Consider the following 17632-nt stretch of genomic DNA (forward strand, 5'->3'; position numbering starts at 1 on the left):
GGGCAGTACTGTATGTATCAGCGCAGGAGAGGAGCGGGCAGTACTGTATGTATCAGCACAGGAGAGGAGCGGGCGGTAATGTATGTATCAGCGCAGGAGAGGAGCGGGCAGTACTGTATTTATCAGCGCAGGGGAGGAGCGGGCAGTACTGTATATATCAGCGCAGCAGAGGAGCGGGCAGTACTGTATATATCAGTGCAGGAGAGGAGCGGGCAGTTCTGTATGTATCAGCGCAGGAGAGGAGCGGGCTGTACTGTATGTATCAGCACAGGAGGGGAGCGGGCAGTACTCTATGTATCAGCACAGGAGAGGAACGGTTGGTAATGTATTTATCAGCGCAGGAGAGGAGCGGGCAGTATTGTAAGTATCAGCGCAGGAGAGGAGCGGGCAGTACTGTATGTATCAGCGCAGGAGAGTAGCAGGCAGTACTGTATTTATCAGCACAGGAGAGGAGCGGGCAGTACTGTATGTATCAGCGCAGGAGAGGAGCGGGCAGTACTGTATTTATCAGCGCAGGGTAGGAGCGGGCAGTACTGTAAATATCAGCGCAGGAGAGGAGCGGGCAGTACTGTATATATCAGCGCAAGAGAGGAGCGGGCAGTACTGTATGTATCAGCACAGGAGAGGAGCGGGCAGTACTGTATGTATCAGGAGAGGAGTGGGCGGTAATGTATGTATCAGCGCAGGAGAGGAGCGGGCAATACTGTATGTATCAGCGCAGGAGAGGAGCGGGTAGTACTGTATTTATCAGCGCAGGAGAGGAGCGGGCAGTACTGTATGTATCAGCGCAGGAGAGGAGCGGGCAGTACTGTATTTATCAGCACAGGAGAGGAGCGGGCAGTACTGTATGTATCAGCACAGGAGAGGAGCGGGCAGTACTGTATGTATCAGCACAGGAGAGGAGCGGGCAGTACTGTATGTATCAGCGCAGGAGAGGAGCAGGCAGTACTGTATGTATCAGCACAGGAGGGGAGCGGGCAGTACTGTATGTATCAGCACAGGAGAGGAGCGGGCAGTACTGTATGTATCAGGAGAGGAGCGGGCGGTAATGTATGTATCAGCGCAGGAGAGGAGCGGGCAATACTGTATGTATCAGCGCAGGAGAGGAGCGGGTAGTACTGTATTTATCAGCGCAGGAGAGGAGCGGGCAGTACTGTATGTATCAGCGCAGGAGAGGAGCGGGCAGTACTGTATTTATCAGCACAGGAGAGGAGCGGGCTGTACTGTATGTATCAGCACAGGAGAGGAGCGGGCAGTACTGTATGTATCAGCGCAGGAGAGGAGCGGGCAGTACTGTATTTATCAGCACAGGAGAGGAGCGGGCAGTACTGTATGTATCAGCACAGGAGAGGAGCGGGCAGTATTGTATTTATCAGCACAGGAGAGGAGCGGGCAGTACTGTATACATCAGCGCAGGAGAGGAGCGGGCAGTACTGTTTTTATCAGCACAGGAGGGGAGCGGGCAGTACTGTATGTATCAGCACAGGAGAGGAGCGGGCAGTACTGTATGTATCAGCGCAGGAGAGGAGCGGGCAGTACTGTATGTATGAGCGCAGGAGAGGAGCGGGCAGTACTGTATATATCAGCGCAGGAGAGGAGCGGGCAGTACTGTATGTATCAGCACAGGAGAGGAGCGGGCAGTACTGTATGTATCAGCGCAGGAGAGGAGCGGGCAGTACTGTATGTATCAGCGCAGGAGAGAAGTTGGCAGTACTGTATGTATCAGGAGAGGAGCGGGCTGTAATGTATGTATCAGCGCAGGAGAGGATCAGACAGTACTGTATGTATCAGCGCAGGAGAGGAGTGGGCAGTACTGTTTGTATCAGCGCAGGAGAGGAGCAGGCAATACTGTATCAGCACAGGAGAGGAGCGGGCAGAACTGTATTTATCAGCACAGGAGAGGAGCGGGCAGTACTGTATGTATCAGCGCAGGAGAGGAGTTGGCAGTACTGTATGTATCAGGAAAGGAGCGGGCTGTAATGTATGTATCAGCGCAGGAGAGGAGCGGGCAGTACTGTTTGTATCAGCGCAGGAGAGGAGCGGGCAGTACTGTATCAGCACAGGAGAGGAGCGGGCAGAACTGTATTTATCAGCACAGGAGAGGAGTGGGCAGTACTGTATGTATCAGCGCAGGAGAGGAGCGGGCAGTACTGTATGTATCAGCACAGGAGAGGAGCGGGCAGTACTGTATGTATCAGCGCAGGAGAGGAGCGGGCAGTACTGTATGTATCAGCGCAGGAGAGGAGCGGGCAGTACAGTATGTATCAGCGCAGGAGAGGAGTGGGCAGTACTGTATGTATCAGCGCAGGAGAGGGGCGGGCAGTACTGTATGTATCAGCGCAGGAGAGGAGCGGGCAGTACTGTATGTATCAGCGCAGGAGAGGAGCAGGCAGTACTGTATATATCATCGCAGGAGAGGAGCGGGCAGTACTGTATATATCAGCGCAGGAGAGGAGCGGGCAGTACTGTATGTATCAGCGCAGGAGAGGAGCGGGCAGTACTGTATGTATCAGCGCAGGAGAGGAGCGGGCAGTACTGTATTTATCAGCACAGGAGAGGAGCAGGCAGTACTGTATATATCATCGCAGGAGAGGAGCGGGCAGTACTGTATATATCAGCGCAGGAGAGGAGCGGGCAGTACTGTATGTATCAGCGCAGGAGAGGAGCGGGCAGTACTGTATGTATCAGCGCAGGAGAGGAGCGGGCAGTACTGTATTTATCAGCACAGGAGAGGAGCGGGCAGTACTGTATATATCAGCGCAGGAGAGGAGCGGGCAGTACTGTTTTTATCAGCGCAGGAGAGGAGCGGGCAGTACTGTATTTATCAGCACAGGAGAGGAGCGGGCAGTACTGTATATAACAGCGCAGGAGAGGAGCGGGCAGTACTGTATATATCAGCGCAGGAGAGGAGCGGGCAGTACTGTATGTATCAGCGCAGGAGAGGAGCGGGCAGTACTGTATGTATCAGCACAGGAGAGGAGCGGGGAGTACTGTATGTATCAGCACAGGAGAGGAGCGGGCAGTACTGTATTTATCAGCGCAGGAGAGGAGCGGGCAGTACTGTATTTATCAGCACAGGAGAGGAGGGGGCAGTACTGTATTTATCAGCGCAGGAGAAGAGCGGGCAGTACTGTATTTATCAGCACAGGAGAGGAGCGGGCAGTACTGTATTTATCAGCGCAGGAGAGGAGCGGGCAGTACTGTATGTATCAGCACAGGAGGGGAGCGGGCAGTACTATATGTATCAGCGCAGGATAGGAGCGGTCAGTACTGTATGTATCAGCGCAGGAGAGGACCGAGCAGTACTGTATGTATCAGTGCAGGAGAGGAGCGGGCAGTACTGTATGTATCAGCACAGGAGAGGAGTGGGTAGTACTGTATGTATCAGCGCAGGAGAGGAGTGGGCAGTACTGTTTGTATCAGCGCAGGAGAGGAGCAGGCAGTACTGTATGTATCAGCGCAGGAGAGGAGTGGGCAGTACTGTTTGTATCAGCGCAGGAGAGGAGCGGGCAATACTGTATCAGCACAGGAGAGGAGCGGGCAGTACTGTATATATCAGCGCAGGAGAGGAGCGGGCAGTACTGTATTTATCAGCACAGGAGAGGAGCGGGCAGTACTGTATGTATCAGCACAGGAGAGGAGCGGGCAGTACTGTATTAATCAGCGCAGGAGAGGAGCGGGCAGTACTGTATTTATCAGCGCAGGAGAGGAGCGGGCGGTAATGTATTTATCAGCGCAGGAGAGGAGCGGGCAGTACTGTATGTATTAGCGCAGGAGAGGAGCGGGCAGTACTGTATGTATCAGCGCAGGAGAAGAGCGGGCAGTACTGTATGTATCAGCGCAGGAGAGGAGGGGGCAGTACTGTATGTATCAGCACAGGAGAGGAGCGGGCAAGTACTGTATTTATCAGTGCAGGAGAGGAGCGGGCAGTACTGTATTTATCAGCGCAGGAGAGGAGCGGGCAGTACTGTATTTATCAGCGCAGTAGAGGAGCGGGCAGTACTGTATTTATCAGCGCAGGAGAGGAGCGGGCAGTACTGTATGTATCAGCGCAGGAGAGGAGCGGGCAAGTACTGTATTTATCAGCGCAGGAGAGGAGCGGGCAGTACTGTATATATCAGCACAGGAGAGGAGCGGGCAGTACTGTATATATCAGCGCAGGAGAGGAGTGGGCAGTACTGTATGTATCAGCACAGGAGAGGAGCGGGCAGTACTGTATGTATCAGCACAGGAGAGGAGCGGGCAGTACTGTATGTATCAGCGCAGGAGAGGAGCGGGCAGTACTGTATGTATCAGCGCAGGAGAGGAGCGGGCAGTACAGTATGTATCAGCGCAGGAGAGGAGTGGGCAGTACTGTATGTATCAGCGCAGGAGAGGGGCGGGCAGTACTGTATGTATCAGCGCAGGAGAGGAGCGGGCAGTACTGTATGTATCAGCGCAGGAGAGGAGCAGGCAGTACTGTATATATCATCGCAGGAGAGGAGCGGGCAGTACTGTATATATCAGCGCAGGAGAGGAGCGGGCAGTACTGTATGTATCAGCGCAGGAGAGGAGCGGGCAGTACTGTATGTATCAGCGCAGGAGAGGAGCGGGCAGTACTGTATTTATCAGCACAGGAGAGGAGCGGGCAGTACTGTATATATCAGCGCAGGAGAGGAGCGGGCAGTACTGTTTTTATCAGCGCAGGAGAGGAGCGGGCAGTACTGTATTTATCAGCACAGGAGAGGAGCGGGCAGTACTGTATATAACAGCGCAGGAGAGGAGCGGGCAGTACTGTATGTATCAGCGCAGGAGAGGAGCGGGCAGTACTGTATTTATCAGCGCAGGGTAGGAGCGGGCAGTACTGTAAATATCAGCGCAGGAGAGGAGCGGGCAGTTCTGTATATATCAGCGCAAGAGAGGAGCGGGCAGTACTGTATGTATCAGCACAGGAGAGGAGCGGGCAGTACTGTATGTATCAGGAGAGGAGTGGGCGGTAATGTATGTATCAGCGCAGGAGAGGAGCGGGCAATACTGTATGTATCAGCGCAGGAGAGGAGCGGGTAGTACTGTATTTATCAGCGCAGGAGAGGAGCGGGCAGTACTGTATGTATCAGCGCAGGAGAGGAGCGGGCAGTACTGTATTTATCAGCACAGGAGAGGAGCGGGCAGTACTGTATGTATCAGCACAGGAGAGGAGCGGGCAGTACTGTATGTATCAGCACAGGAGAGGAGCGGGCAGTACTGTATGTATCAGCGCAGGAGAGGAGCAGGCAGTACTGTATGTATCAGCACAGGAGGGGAGCGGGCAGTACTGTATGTATCAGCACAGGAGAGGAGCGGGCAGTACTGTATGTATCAGGAGAGGAGCGGGCGGTAATGTATGTATCAGCGCAGGAGAGGAGCGGGCAATACTGTATGTATCAGCGCAGGAGAGGAGCGGGTAGTACTGTATTTATCAGCGCAGGAGAGGAGCGGGCAGTACTGTATGTATCAGCGCAGGAGAGGAGCGGGCAGTACTGTATTTATCAGCACAGGAGAGGAGCGGGCTGTACTGTATGTATCAGCACAGGAGAGGAGCGGGCAGTACTGTATGTATCAGCGCAGGAGAGGAGCGGGCAGTACTGTATTTATCAGCACAGGAGAGGAGCGGGCAGTACTGTATGTATCAGCACAGGAGAGGAGCGGGCAGTATTGTATTTATCAGCACAGGAGAGGAGCGGGCAGTACTGTATACATCAGCGCAGGAGAGGAGCGGGCAGTACTGTTTTTATCAGCACAGGAGGGGAGCGGGCAGTACTGTATGTATCAGCACAGGAGAGGAGCGGGCAGTACTGTATGTATCAGCGCAGGAGAGGAGCGGGCAGTACTGTATGTATGAGCGCAGGAGAGGAGCGGGCAGTACTGTATATATCAGCGCAGGAGAGGAGCGGGCAGTACTGTATGTATCAGCACAGGAGAGGAGCGGGCAGTACTGTATGTATCAGCGCAGGAGAGGAGCGGGCAGTACTGTATGTATCAGCGCAGGAGAGAAGTTGGCAGTACTGTATGTATCAGGAGAGTAGCGGGCTGTAATGTATGTATCAGCGCAGGAGAGGATCAGACAGTACTGTATGTATCAGCGCAGGAGAGGAGTGGGCAGTACTGTTTGTATCAGCGCAGGAGAGGAGCAGGCAATACTGTATCAGCACAGGAGAGGAGCGGGCAGAACTGTATTTATCAGCACAGGAGAGGAGCGGGCAGTACTGTATGTATCAGCGCAGGAGAGGAGTTGGCAGTACTGTATGTATCAGGAAAGGAGCGGGCTGTAATGTATGTATCAGCGCAGGAGAGGAGCGGGCAGTACTGTTTGTATCAGCGCAGGAGAGGAGCGGGCAGTACTGTATCAGCACAGGAGAGGAGCGGGCAGAACTGTATTTATCAGCACAGGAGAGGAGTGGGCAGTACTGTATGTATCAGCGCAGGAGAGGAGCGGGCAGTACTGTATGTATCAGCACAGGAGAGGAGCGGGCAGTAATGTATGTATCAGCGCAGGAGAGGAGCGGGCAGTACTGTATGTATCAGCGCAGGAGAGGAGCGGGCAGTACAGTATGTATCAGCGCAGGAGAGGAGTGGGCAGTACTGTATGTATCAGCGCAGGAGAGGGGCGGGCAGTACTGTATGTATCAGCGCAGGAGAGGAGCGGGCAGTACTGTATGTATCAGCGCAGGAGAGGAGCAGGCAGTACTGTATATATCATCGCAGGAGAGGAGCGGGCAGTACTGTATATATCAGCGCAGGAGAGGAGCGGGCAGTACTGTATGTATCAGCGCAGGAGAGGAGCGGGCAGTACTGTATGTATCAGCGCAGGAGAGGAGCGGGCAGTACTGTATTTATCAGCACAGGAGAGGAGCGGGCAGTACTGTATATATCAGCGCAGGAGAGGAGCGGGCAGTACTGTTTTTATCAGCGCAGGAGAGGAGCGGGCAGTACTGTATTTATCAGCACAGGAGAGGAGCGGGCAGTACTGTATATAACAGCGCAGGAGAGGAGCGGGCAGTACTGTATATATCAGCGCAGGAGAGGAGCGGGCAGTACTGTATGTATCAGCGCAGGAGAGGAGCGGGCAGTACTGTATGTATCAGCACAGGAGAGGAGCGGGGAGTACTGTATGTATCAGCACAGGAGAGGAGCGGGCAGTACTGTATTTATCAGCGCAGGAGAGGAGCGGGCAGTACTGTATTTATCAGCACAGGAGAGGAGGGGGCAGTACTGTATTTATCAGCGCAGGAGAAGAGCGGGCAGTACTGTATTTATCAGCACAGGAGAGGAGCGGGCAGTACTGTATTTATCAGCGCAGGAGAGGAGCGGGCAGTACTGTATGTATCAGCACAGGAGGGGAGCGGGCAGTACTATATGTATCAGCGCAGGATAGGAGCGGTCAGTACTGTATGTATCAGCGCAGGAGAGGACCGAGCAGTACTGTATGTATCAGTGCAGGAGAGGAGCGGGCAGTACTGTATGTATCAGCACAGGAGAGGAGTGGGTAGTACTGTATGTATCAGCGCAGGAGAGGAGTGGGCAGTACTGTTTGTATCAGCGCAGGAGAGGAGCAGGCAGTACTGTATGTATCAGCGCAGGAGAGGAGTGGGCAGTACTGTTTGTATCAGCGCAGGAGAGGAGCGGGCAATACTGTATCAGCACAGGAGAGGAGCGGGCAGTACTGTATATATCAGCGCAGGAGAGGAGCGGGCAGTACTGTATTTATCAGCACAGGAGAGGAGCGGGCAGTACTGTATGTATCAGCACAGGAGAGGAGCGGGCAGTACTGTATTAATCAGCGCAGGAGAGGAGCGGGCAGTACTGTATTTATCAGCGCAGGAGAGGAGCGGGCGGTAATGTATTTATCAGCGCAGGAGAGGAGCGGGCAGTACTGTATGTATTAGCGCAGGAGAGGAGCGGGCAGTACTGTATGTATCAGCGCAGGAGAAGAGCGGGCAGTACTGTATGTATCAGCGCAGGAGAGGAGGGGGCAGTACTGTATGTATCAGCACAGGAGAGGAGCGGGCAAGTACTGTATTTATCAGTGCAGGAGAGGAGCGGGCAGTACTGTATTTATCAGCGCAGGAGAGGAGCGGGCAGTACTGTATTTATCAGCGCAGTAGAGGAGCGGGCAGTACTGTATTTATCAGCGCAGGAGAGGAGCGGGCAGTACTGTATGTATCAGCGCAGGAGAGGAGCGGGCAAGTACTGTATTTATCAGCGCAGGAGAGGAGCGGGCAGTACTGTATATATCAGCACAGGAGAGGAGCGGGCAGTACTGTATATATCAGCGCAGGAGAGGAGTGGGCAGTACTGTATGTATCAGCACAGGAGAGGAGCGGGCAGTACTGTATGTATCAGCACAGGAGAGGAGCGGGCAGTACTGTATATACAGGTATCAGGAGAGGAGCGGGCAGTACTGTATGTGTCAGCACAGGAGAGGAGCGGGCAGTACTGTATGTATCAGCGCAGGAGAGGAGCGGGCAGTACTGTATGTATCAGCACAGGAGAGGAGCGGGCGGTAATGTATGTATCAGCGCAGGAGAGGAGCGGGCAGTACTGTATTTATCAGCGCAGGGGAGGAGCGGGCAGTACTGTATATATCAGCGCAGCAGAGGAGCGGGCAGTACTGTATATATCAGTGCAGGAGAGGAGCGGGCAGTTCTGTATGTATCAGCGCAGGAGAGGAGCGGGCTGTACTGTATGTATCAGCACAGGAGGGGAGCGGGCAGTACTCTATGTATCAGCACAGGAGAGGAACGGTTGGTAATGTATTTATCAGCGCAGGAGAGGAGCGGGCAGTATTGTAAGTATCAGCGCAGGAGAGGAGCGGGCAGTACTGTATGTATCAGCGCAGGAGAGTAGCAGGCAGTACTGTATTTATCAGCACAGGAGAGGAGCGGGCAGTACTGTATGTATCAGCGCAGGAGAGGAGCGGGCAGTACTGTATTTATCAGCGCAGGGTAGGAGCGGGCAGTACTGTAAATATCAGCGCAGGAGAGGAGCGGGCAGTACTGTATATATCAGCGCAAGAGAGGAGCGGGCAGTACTGTATGTATCAGCACAGGAGAGGAGCGGGCAGTACTGTATGTATCAGGAGAGGAGTGGGCGGTAATGTATGTATCAGCGCAGGAGAGGAGCGGGCAATACTGTATGTATCAGCGCAGGAGAGGAGCGGGTAGTACTGTATTTATCAGCGCAGGAGAGGAGCGGGCAGTACTGTATGTATCAGCGCAGGAGAGGAGCGGGCAGTACTGTATTTATCAGCACAGGAGAGGAGCGGGCAGTACTGTATGTATCAGCACAGGAGAGGAGCGGGCAGTACTGTATGTATCAGCACAGGAGAGGAGCGGGCAGTACTGTATGTATCAGCGCAGGAGAGGAGCAGGCAGTACTGTATGTATCAGCACAGGAGGGGAGCGGGCAGTACTGTATGTATCAGCACAGGAGAGGAGCGGGCAGTACTGTATGTATCAGGAGAGGAGCGGGCGGTAATGTATGTATCAGCGCAGGAGAGGAGCGGGCAATACTGTATGTATCAGCGCAGGAGAGGAGCGGGTAGTACTGTATTTATCAGCGCAGGAGAGGAGCAGGCAGTACTGTATGTATCAGCGCAGGAGAGGAGCGGGCAGTACTGTATTTATCAGCACAGGAGAGGAGCGGGCTGTACTGTATGTATCAGCACAGGAGAGGAGCGGGCAGTACTGTATGTATCAGCGCAGGAGAGGAGCGGGCAGTACTGTATTTATCAGCACAGGAGAGGAGCGGGCAGTACTGTATGTATCAGCACAGGAGAGGAGCGGGCAGTATTGTATTTATCAGCACAGGAGAGGAGCGGGCAGTACTGTATACATCAGCGCAGGAGAGGAGCGGGCAGTACTGTTTTTATCAGCACAGGAGGGGAGCGGGCAGTACTGTATGTATCAGCACAGGAGAGGAGCGGGCAGTACTGTATGTATCAGCGCAGGAGAGGAGCGGGCAGTACTGTATGTATGAGCGCAGGAGAGGAGCGGGCAGTACTGTATATATCAGCGCAGGAGAGGAGCGGGCAGTACTGTATGTATCAGCACAGGAGAGGAGCGGGCAGTACTGTATGTATCAGCGCAGGAGAGGAGCGGGCAGTACTGTATGTATCAGCGCAGGAGAGAAGTTGGCAGTACTGTATGTATCAGGAGAGGAGCGGGCTGTAATGTATGTATCAGCGCAGGAGAGGATCAGACAGTACTGTATGTATCAGCGCAGGAGAGGAGTGGGCAGTACTGTTTGTATCAGCGCAGGAGAGGAGCAGGCAATACTGTATCAGCACAGGAGAGGAGCGGGCAGAACTGTATTTATCAGCACAGGAGAGGAGCGGGCAGTACTGTATGTATCAGCGCAGGAGAGGAGTTGGCAGTACTGTATGTATCAGGAAAGGAGCGGGCTGTAATGTATGTATCAGCGCAGGAGAGGAGCGGGCAGTACTGTTTGTATCAGCGCAGGAGAGGAGCGGGCAGTACTGTATCAGCACAGGAGAGGAGCGGGCAGAACTGTATTTATCAGCACAGGAGAGGAGTGGGCAGTACTGTATGTATCAGCGCAGGAGAGGAGCGGGCAGTACTGTATGTATCAGCACAGGAGAGGAGCGGGCAGTACTGTATGTATCAGCGCAGAAGAGGAGCGGGCAGTACTGTATGTATCAGCGCAGGAGAGGAGCGGGCAGTACAGTATGTATCAGCGCAGGAGAGGAGTGGGCAGTACTGTATGTATCAGCGCAGGAGAGGGGCGGGCAGTACTGTATGTATCAGCGCAGGAGAGGAGCGGGCAGTACTGTATGTATCAGCGCAGGAGAGGAGCAGGCAGTACTGTATATATCATCGCAGGAGAGGAGCGGGCAGTACTGTATATATCAGCGCAGGAGAGGAGCGGGCAGTACTGTATGTATCAGCGCAGGAGAGGAGCGGGCAGTACTGTATGTATCAGCGCAGGAGAGGAGCGGGCAGTACTGTATTTATCAGCACAGGAGAGGAGCGGGCAGTACTGTATATATCAGCGCAGGAGAGGAGCGGGCAGTACTGTTTTTATCAGCGCAGGAGAGGAGCGGGCAGTACTGTATTTATCAGCACAGGAGAGGAGCGGGCAGTACTGTATATAACAGCGCAGGAGAGGAGCGGGCAGTACTGTATATATCAGCGCAGGAGAGGAGCGGGCAGTACTGTATGTATCAGCGCAGGAGAGGAGCGGGCAGTACTGTATGTATCAGCACAGGAGAGGAGCGGGGAGTACTGTATGTATCAGCACAGGAGAGGAGCGGGCAGTACTGTATTTATCAGCGCAGGAGAGGAGCGGGCAGTACTGTATTTATCAGCACAGGAGAGGAGGGGGCAGTACTGTATTTATCAGCGCAGGAGAAGAGCGGGCAGTACTGTATTTATCAGCACAGGAGAGGAGCGGGCAGTACTGTATTTATCAGCGCAGGAGAGGAGCGGGCAGTACTGTATTTATCAGCGCAGGAGAGGAGCGGGCAGTACTGTATTTATCAGCACAGGAGAGGAGGGGGCAGTACTGTATTTATCAGCGCAGGAGAGGAGCGGGCAGTACTGTAAGTATCAGCGCAGGAGAGGAGCGGGCAGTACTGTATTTATCAGCGCAGGAGAAGAGCGGGCAGTACTGTATTTATCAGCACAGGAGAGGAGCGAGCAGTACTGTATTTATCAGCGCAGGAGAGGAGCGGGCAGTACTGTATGTATCAGCGCAGGAGAGGAGCGGGCAGTACTGTATTTATCAGCGCAGGAGAGGAGCGGGCAGTACTGTATGTATCAGCGCAGGAGAGGAGCGGGCAGTACAGTATTTATCAGCGCAGGAGAGGAGCGGGCAGTACTGTATTTATCAGCGCAGGAGAGGAGCGGGCAGTACTGTATGTATCAGAGCAGGAGATTAGCGGGCAGTACTGTATGTATCAGCGCAGGAGAGGAGCGGGCAGTACTGTATGTATCAGTGCAGGAGAGGAGCGGGCAGTACTGTATTTATCAGCACAGGAGAGAAGCGGGCAGAACTGTATTTATCAGCACAGGAGAGGAGCGGGCAGTACTGTATTTATCAGCACAGGAGAGGAGCGGGCAGTACTGTATGTATCAGCGCAGGAGAGGAGCAGGCAGTACTGTATATATCAGCACAGGAGAGAAGCGGGCAGAACTGTATTTATCAGCACAGGAGAGGAGCGGGCAGTACTGTATGTATCAGCGCAGGAGAGGAGCGGGCAGTACTGTATTTATCATCGCAGGAGAGGAGCGGGCAGTACTGTATGTATCAGAGCAGGAGATTAGCGGGCAGTACTGTATGTATCAGCGCAGGAGAGGAGCGGGCAGTACTGTATGTATCAGCGCAGGAGAGGAGCGGGCAGTACTGTATGTATCAGCGTTTGAGAGGAGCGGGCAGTACTGTATTTATCAGCGCAGGAGAGGAGCGGGCAGTACTGTATGTATCAGCGCAGGAGAGGAGCGGGCAGTACTGTATGTATCAGCGCAGGAGAGGAGCGGGCAGTACTGTATGTATCAGCGCAGCAGAGGAGCGGGCAGTACTGTATTTATCAGCGCAGGAGAGGAGCGGGAGGTACTGTATTTATCAGCACAGGAGAGGAGCGGGCAGTACTGTATTTATCAGCACAGGAGAGGAGCGGGCAGTACTGTATTTATCAGCGCATGAGAGGAGCGGGCAGTAATGTATTTATCAGCGCATGAGAGGAGCGGGCAGTACTGTCTGTATCAGCGCAGGAGAGGAGCGGGCAGTACTGTATTTATCAGCACAGGAGAGGAGCGGGCAGTACTGTATTTATCAGCGCAGGAGGGGAGCGGGCAATACTGTATTTATCAGCGCTGGGGGGGAGCGGGCAGTACTGTATTTGTCAGCACAGGAGAGGAGCGGGCAGTACTGTATGTATCAGCGCAGGAGAGGAGCGGGCAGTACTGTATTTATCAGCGCAGGAGGGGAGCGGGCAGTACTGTATATATCAGCACAGGAGAGGAGCGGGCAGTACTGTATTTATCAGCGCTGCGGGGGAGCGGGCAGTACTGTATGTATCAGCGCAGGAGAGGAGCGGGCAGTACAGTATGTATCAGCGCAGGAGGGGAGCGGGCAATACTGTATTTATCAGCGCAGGGGGGGAGCGGGCAGTACTGGGGAGAGAGGGAGAGCGGGCAGTACTGGGGAGAGAGGGAGAGCGGGCAGTGGGGGCGGGGAGTGTTTGTGGGCCGCACTTGAAGCCTCTGGGGTCTGCATGTTGCCCACCAATGATCCAGATTAAGGGTGGGGAACTCCAGTCCTCAAGGGCCACCAACAGGTCAAGTTTTAAGGATATCCCTGATTCATTAAGAAAAAATGTGTGTGGTGCTCTCAAGAAAATGCGTATAGCCAAAAATAATTTATGAAAATTTATCCTGTATCCCAACATTTTAGTCATTGTAATATGGGTGATTCAAATAATATGTGTGTTCAGGGTATTGAACATGTACCAAATCCTATCCGAGGTGGCAATAGACTAGGTATTTTACACAGAAGAGAACTTTATTGGATATTTACCTTACAAACACGTATCCCATATGGTTTAAATTCAGATTGGGATATTGGGACTCTTCTGTTTGATACCTGATTTTGTGCTATATTAATTTTTCAAGCTTTCTTTAAGTGTGACTGAAGACGAAAATGTTTATTAGGCAATATTGTTAGACTTATGCTTATATGTATGGAATGTCTCTCATGGAGATATAACAACAAATTACATTATATCAAGATAAAGGTCTCTTTCACTATCTCTTTGGGCAGTGGAGCCATATTATGTGCTATTATTCTATGCATTATTATATTATCTCTTTATATATGTGTGCTCCCACCATACCCTTACAATATAATGCAACCAACTATGAGGATCTTGATAATCTTATATCATAGGTTATCTCTAAATGTTTTTAATCTATTTTTTTATTTGTTTTTAAAGGATTTATGCATTCCCTCATTGCGAGTGTTTTTACTATTTGTGTTAATAAAGATGTTTTTGTTTTGAAGTCTGTACACCACGGGATGTATAGAGCCTGGTTGCGTAGTTACGCTTAGCATGTTGACCTTTTTTGGTCATGTGTCAGTCGACGGAGTGACAGAGAACAGTCCTGTGCGAGGCACAGTGACAGAGAGCAGTCCTGTGGGAGGCACAGTGACAGAGAGCAGTCCTGTGGGAGGCACAGTTACAGAGAGCAGTCCTGTGGGAGGCACAGTGACAGAGAACAGTCCTGTGGGAGGCACAGTGACAGAGAGCAGTCCTGTGGGAGGCACAGTGACAGAGAGCAGTCCTGTGGGAGGCACAGTGACAGAGAGCAGTCTTGTGGGAGGCACAGTGACAGAGAGCAGTCCTGTGGGAGGCACAGTGACAGAGAGCAGTCCTGTGGGAGGCACAGTGACAGAGAGCAGTCTTGTGGGAGGCACGGTAACAGAGGGCAGTCCTGTGCGAGGCACAGTGACAGAGAGCAGTCCTGTGGGAGGCACAGTGACAGAGAGCAGTCCTGTGGGAGGCACAGTGACAGAGAACAGTCCTGTGGGAGGCACAGTGACAGAGAGCAGTCCTGTGGGAGGCACAGTGACAGAGAGCAGTCCTGTGGGAGGCACAGTGACAGAGAGCAGTCCTGTGGGAGGCACAGTGACAGAGAACTGTCCTGTGGGAGGCACAGTGACAGAGAGCAGTCCTGTGGGAGGCACAGTTACAGAGAGCAGTCCTGTGGGAGGCACAGTGACAGAGAGCAGTCCTGTGGGAGGCACAGTGACAGAGAACAGTCCTGTGGGAGGCACAGTGACAGAGAGCAGTCCTGTGGGAGGCACAGTGACAGAGAGCAGTCCTGTGGGAGGCACAGTGACAGAGAGCAGTCCTGTGGGAGGCACAGTGACAGAGAGCAGTCTTGTGGGAGGCACGGTAACAGAGGGCAGTCCTGTGGGAGGCACAGTGACAGAGAACAGTCCTGTGGGAGGCACAGTGACAGAGGGCAGTCTTGTGGGAGGCACAGTGACAGAGAGCAGTCTTGTGGGAGGCACAGTGACAGAGAGCAGTCCTGTGGGAGGCACAGTGACAGATAGGCACAGTGACAGAGAGCAGTCCTGTGGGAGGCACAGTGACAGAGAGGCACAGTGACAGAGGGCAGTCCTGTGGGAGGCACGGTGACAGAGGGCAGTCTTGTGGGAGGCACAGTGACAGAGAGCAGTCTTGTGGGAGGCACAGTGACAGAGCAGTCCTGTGGGAGGCACAGTGACAGATAGGCACAGTGACAGAGAGCAGTCCTGTGGGAGGCACAGTGACAGAGAGGCACAGTGACAGAGAGCAGTCCTGTGGGAGGCACAGTGACAGAGAGCAGTCCTGTGGGAGTCACAGTGACAGAGAGGCACAGTGACAGAGAGCAGTCCTGTGGGAGGCAAAGTGACAGAGAGGGACAGTGACAGAGAGCAGTCCTGTGGGAGGCACAGTGACAGAGAGGCACAGTGACAGAGAGCAGTCCTGTGGGAGGCACAGTGACAGAGAGGCACAGTGACAGAGAACAGTCCTGTGGGAGGCACAGTGACAGATAGCGGGGTATCTTCTCCATCACAGAAATGATGCACAGTGTGTGCTATGTGCTTATTCCTCCCATCTTCAGTGTGGAGATCACGTCTGATGAAGAGACCTCTGCAGTCTCCAAAGCTTATGCACAGCATAAACTGTAATGGCCAATATAGTATGCACACACACACACACACACACACAATACAGTGCGGTATATAGTATGCGCACACACACACACACACACACAATACAGTGCGGTATATAGTATGCGCACACACACACACACACAATACAGTGCGGTATATAGTATGCGCACACACACACACACACACACACAATACAGTGCGGTATATAGTATGCGCACACACACACACACACACACAATACAGTGCGGTATATAGTATGCACACACACACACACACACACACACACACACAATACAGTGCGGTATATAGTATGCGCACACACACACACACACACACAATACAGTGCGGTATATAGTATGCACACACACACACACACACACAATACAGTGCGGTATATAGTATGCACACACACACACACACAATACAGTGCGGTATATAGTATGCACACACACACACAATACAGTGCGGTATATAGTATGCGCACACACACACACACACAATACAGTGCGGTATATAGTATGCGCACACACACACACACACACACACAATACAGTGCGGTATATAGTATGCGCACACACACACACACAATACAGTGCGGTATATAGTATGCGCACACACACACAATACAGTGCGGTATATAGTATACACACACACACACACATACACACACACACACACACACACATACACACACAATACAGTGCGGTATATAGTATGCACACACACACCCACACAATACAGTGCGGTATATAGTAGGCACACACAATACAGTGCGGTATATAGTAGGCACACATATAATACAGTGGGGTACAGTATATAGTAGGCACACATATAATACAGTGGGGTATATAGTAGGCACACATATAATACAGTGGGGTATATAGTAGGCACACATATAATACAGTGGGGTATATAGCGAGAGGAAGCTCACTCACCCTGTGAGATGTTCAGACAAAGCAGTAGCATTCTCCATAGTGTCCCCATCTTATCCCTGTGCCCAGCGGAGGCCGGACACTCTCTGCCCCGGAGATTCTCCCCCGGACACTCTCTGCCCCGGAGATTCTCCCCCGGACACTCTCTGCCCCGGAGATTCTCCCCCGGACACTCTCCCGGAGATTCTCTCCCGGACACTCTCCTGGAGATTCTCCCCCGGACACTCTCCCGGAGATTCTCTCCCGGACACTCTCTGCCCCGGACACTCTCTGCCCCGGACACTCTCTGCCCTGGAGATTCTCTCCCGGACACTCTGTCCCCCACAGATTCTCCCCCGCAGATTCTCCCCCTTGGGAAGGTCTCTCGGGGTAGGAGGCTCCTTTGCTCTCTTGGCTCTCAGCTGAGTGACTCTCTCAGGAGAGCAGAGGACATAACTCTGAACTTGTTTGGTGACAAAGCTGGCGGACACACCCCAAGCTAAATGCTGCCTTCTTCCCGTGACCCCCCTCCCCTCCAAAATATGCAGAAAAAGAACATGTATCACCCTCAACACTTAACCCCTGCACTGACAACGGGACCACAAACAGCAGCCCTAGTAACATAAGGAGCAGGGGCGGCCAACTCCAGTCCTCAAGGGCCACCAACAGGTCAGGTTTTGAGGATATCCCTGCATCAGCACAGGTGGCTCAGTTGAGCCACTGATTGAGACACCTGTGCTGAAGCAGGGATATCCTCAAAACCTGACCTGTTGGTGGCCCTTGAGGGCTGGAGTTGGCCACACTGATGCAGTGCCTGACAGTTTTTGGCTTTTGCCCTTTTGCCCTTGGCTGCTGAACGGGACGGGACAAGATTGGCCCCTTGGTGCCAGCTGGCCTCCAGCCCCGAAATGTATGGATTGTAAACTAGCTCCCAGCCTTACCCCCACCCAGAATAAATACGTTCCTTTTAGAAATCGCCTTCACAGAATCAAAAGTCGCCAGCTACGTAAAATTCCTCCAAA

At 53.0% G+C, this 17632-nt stretch overlaps 1 protein-coding gene across 2 annotated transcripts in view; it reads right to left on the bottom strand.

Annotated features, from left to right (window-relative positions):
- The window catches only part of LOC142496615 (urokinase plasminogen activator surface receptor-like), an 86037-nt gene extending 69003 nt beyond the window's left edge, over window positions 1-17034 (bottom strand). For both annotated transcript variants that reach the window (XM_075603279.1, XM_075603278.1), the window contains exon 1: window positions 16635-17034. In XM_075603279.1, coding sequence (XP_075459394.1) covers window positions 16635-16683 — 49 coding nt within the window. In that variant the 5' untranslated portion in view covers window positions 16684-17034. The remainder of the gene's footprint in view (window positions 1-16634) is intronic.
- Between the last annotated feature and the right edge of the window lie 598 nt (window positions 17035-17632).

The sequence above is a fragment of the Ascaphus truei genome, chromosome 6 (assembly GCF_040206685.1).
Source record: "Ascaphus truei isolate aAscTru1 chromosome 6, aAscTru1.hap1, whole genome shotgun sequence".
NCBI lineage: Eukaryota > Metazoa > Chordata > Amphibia > Anura > Ascaphidae > Ascaphus > Ascaphus truei.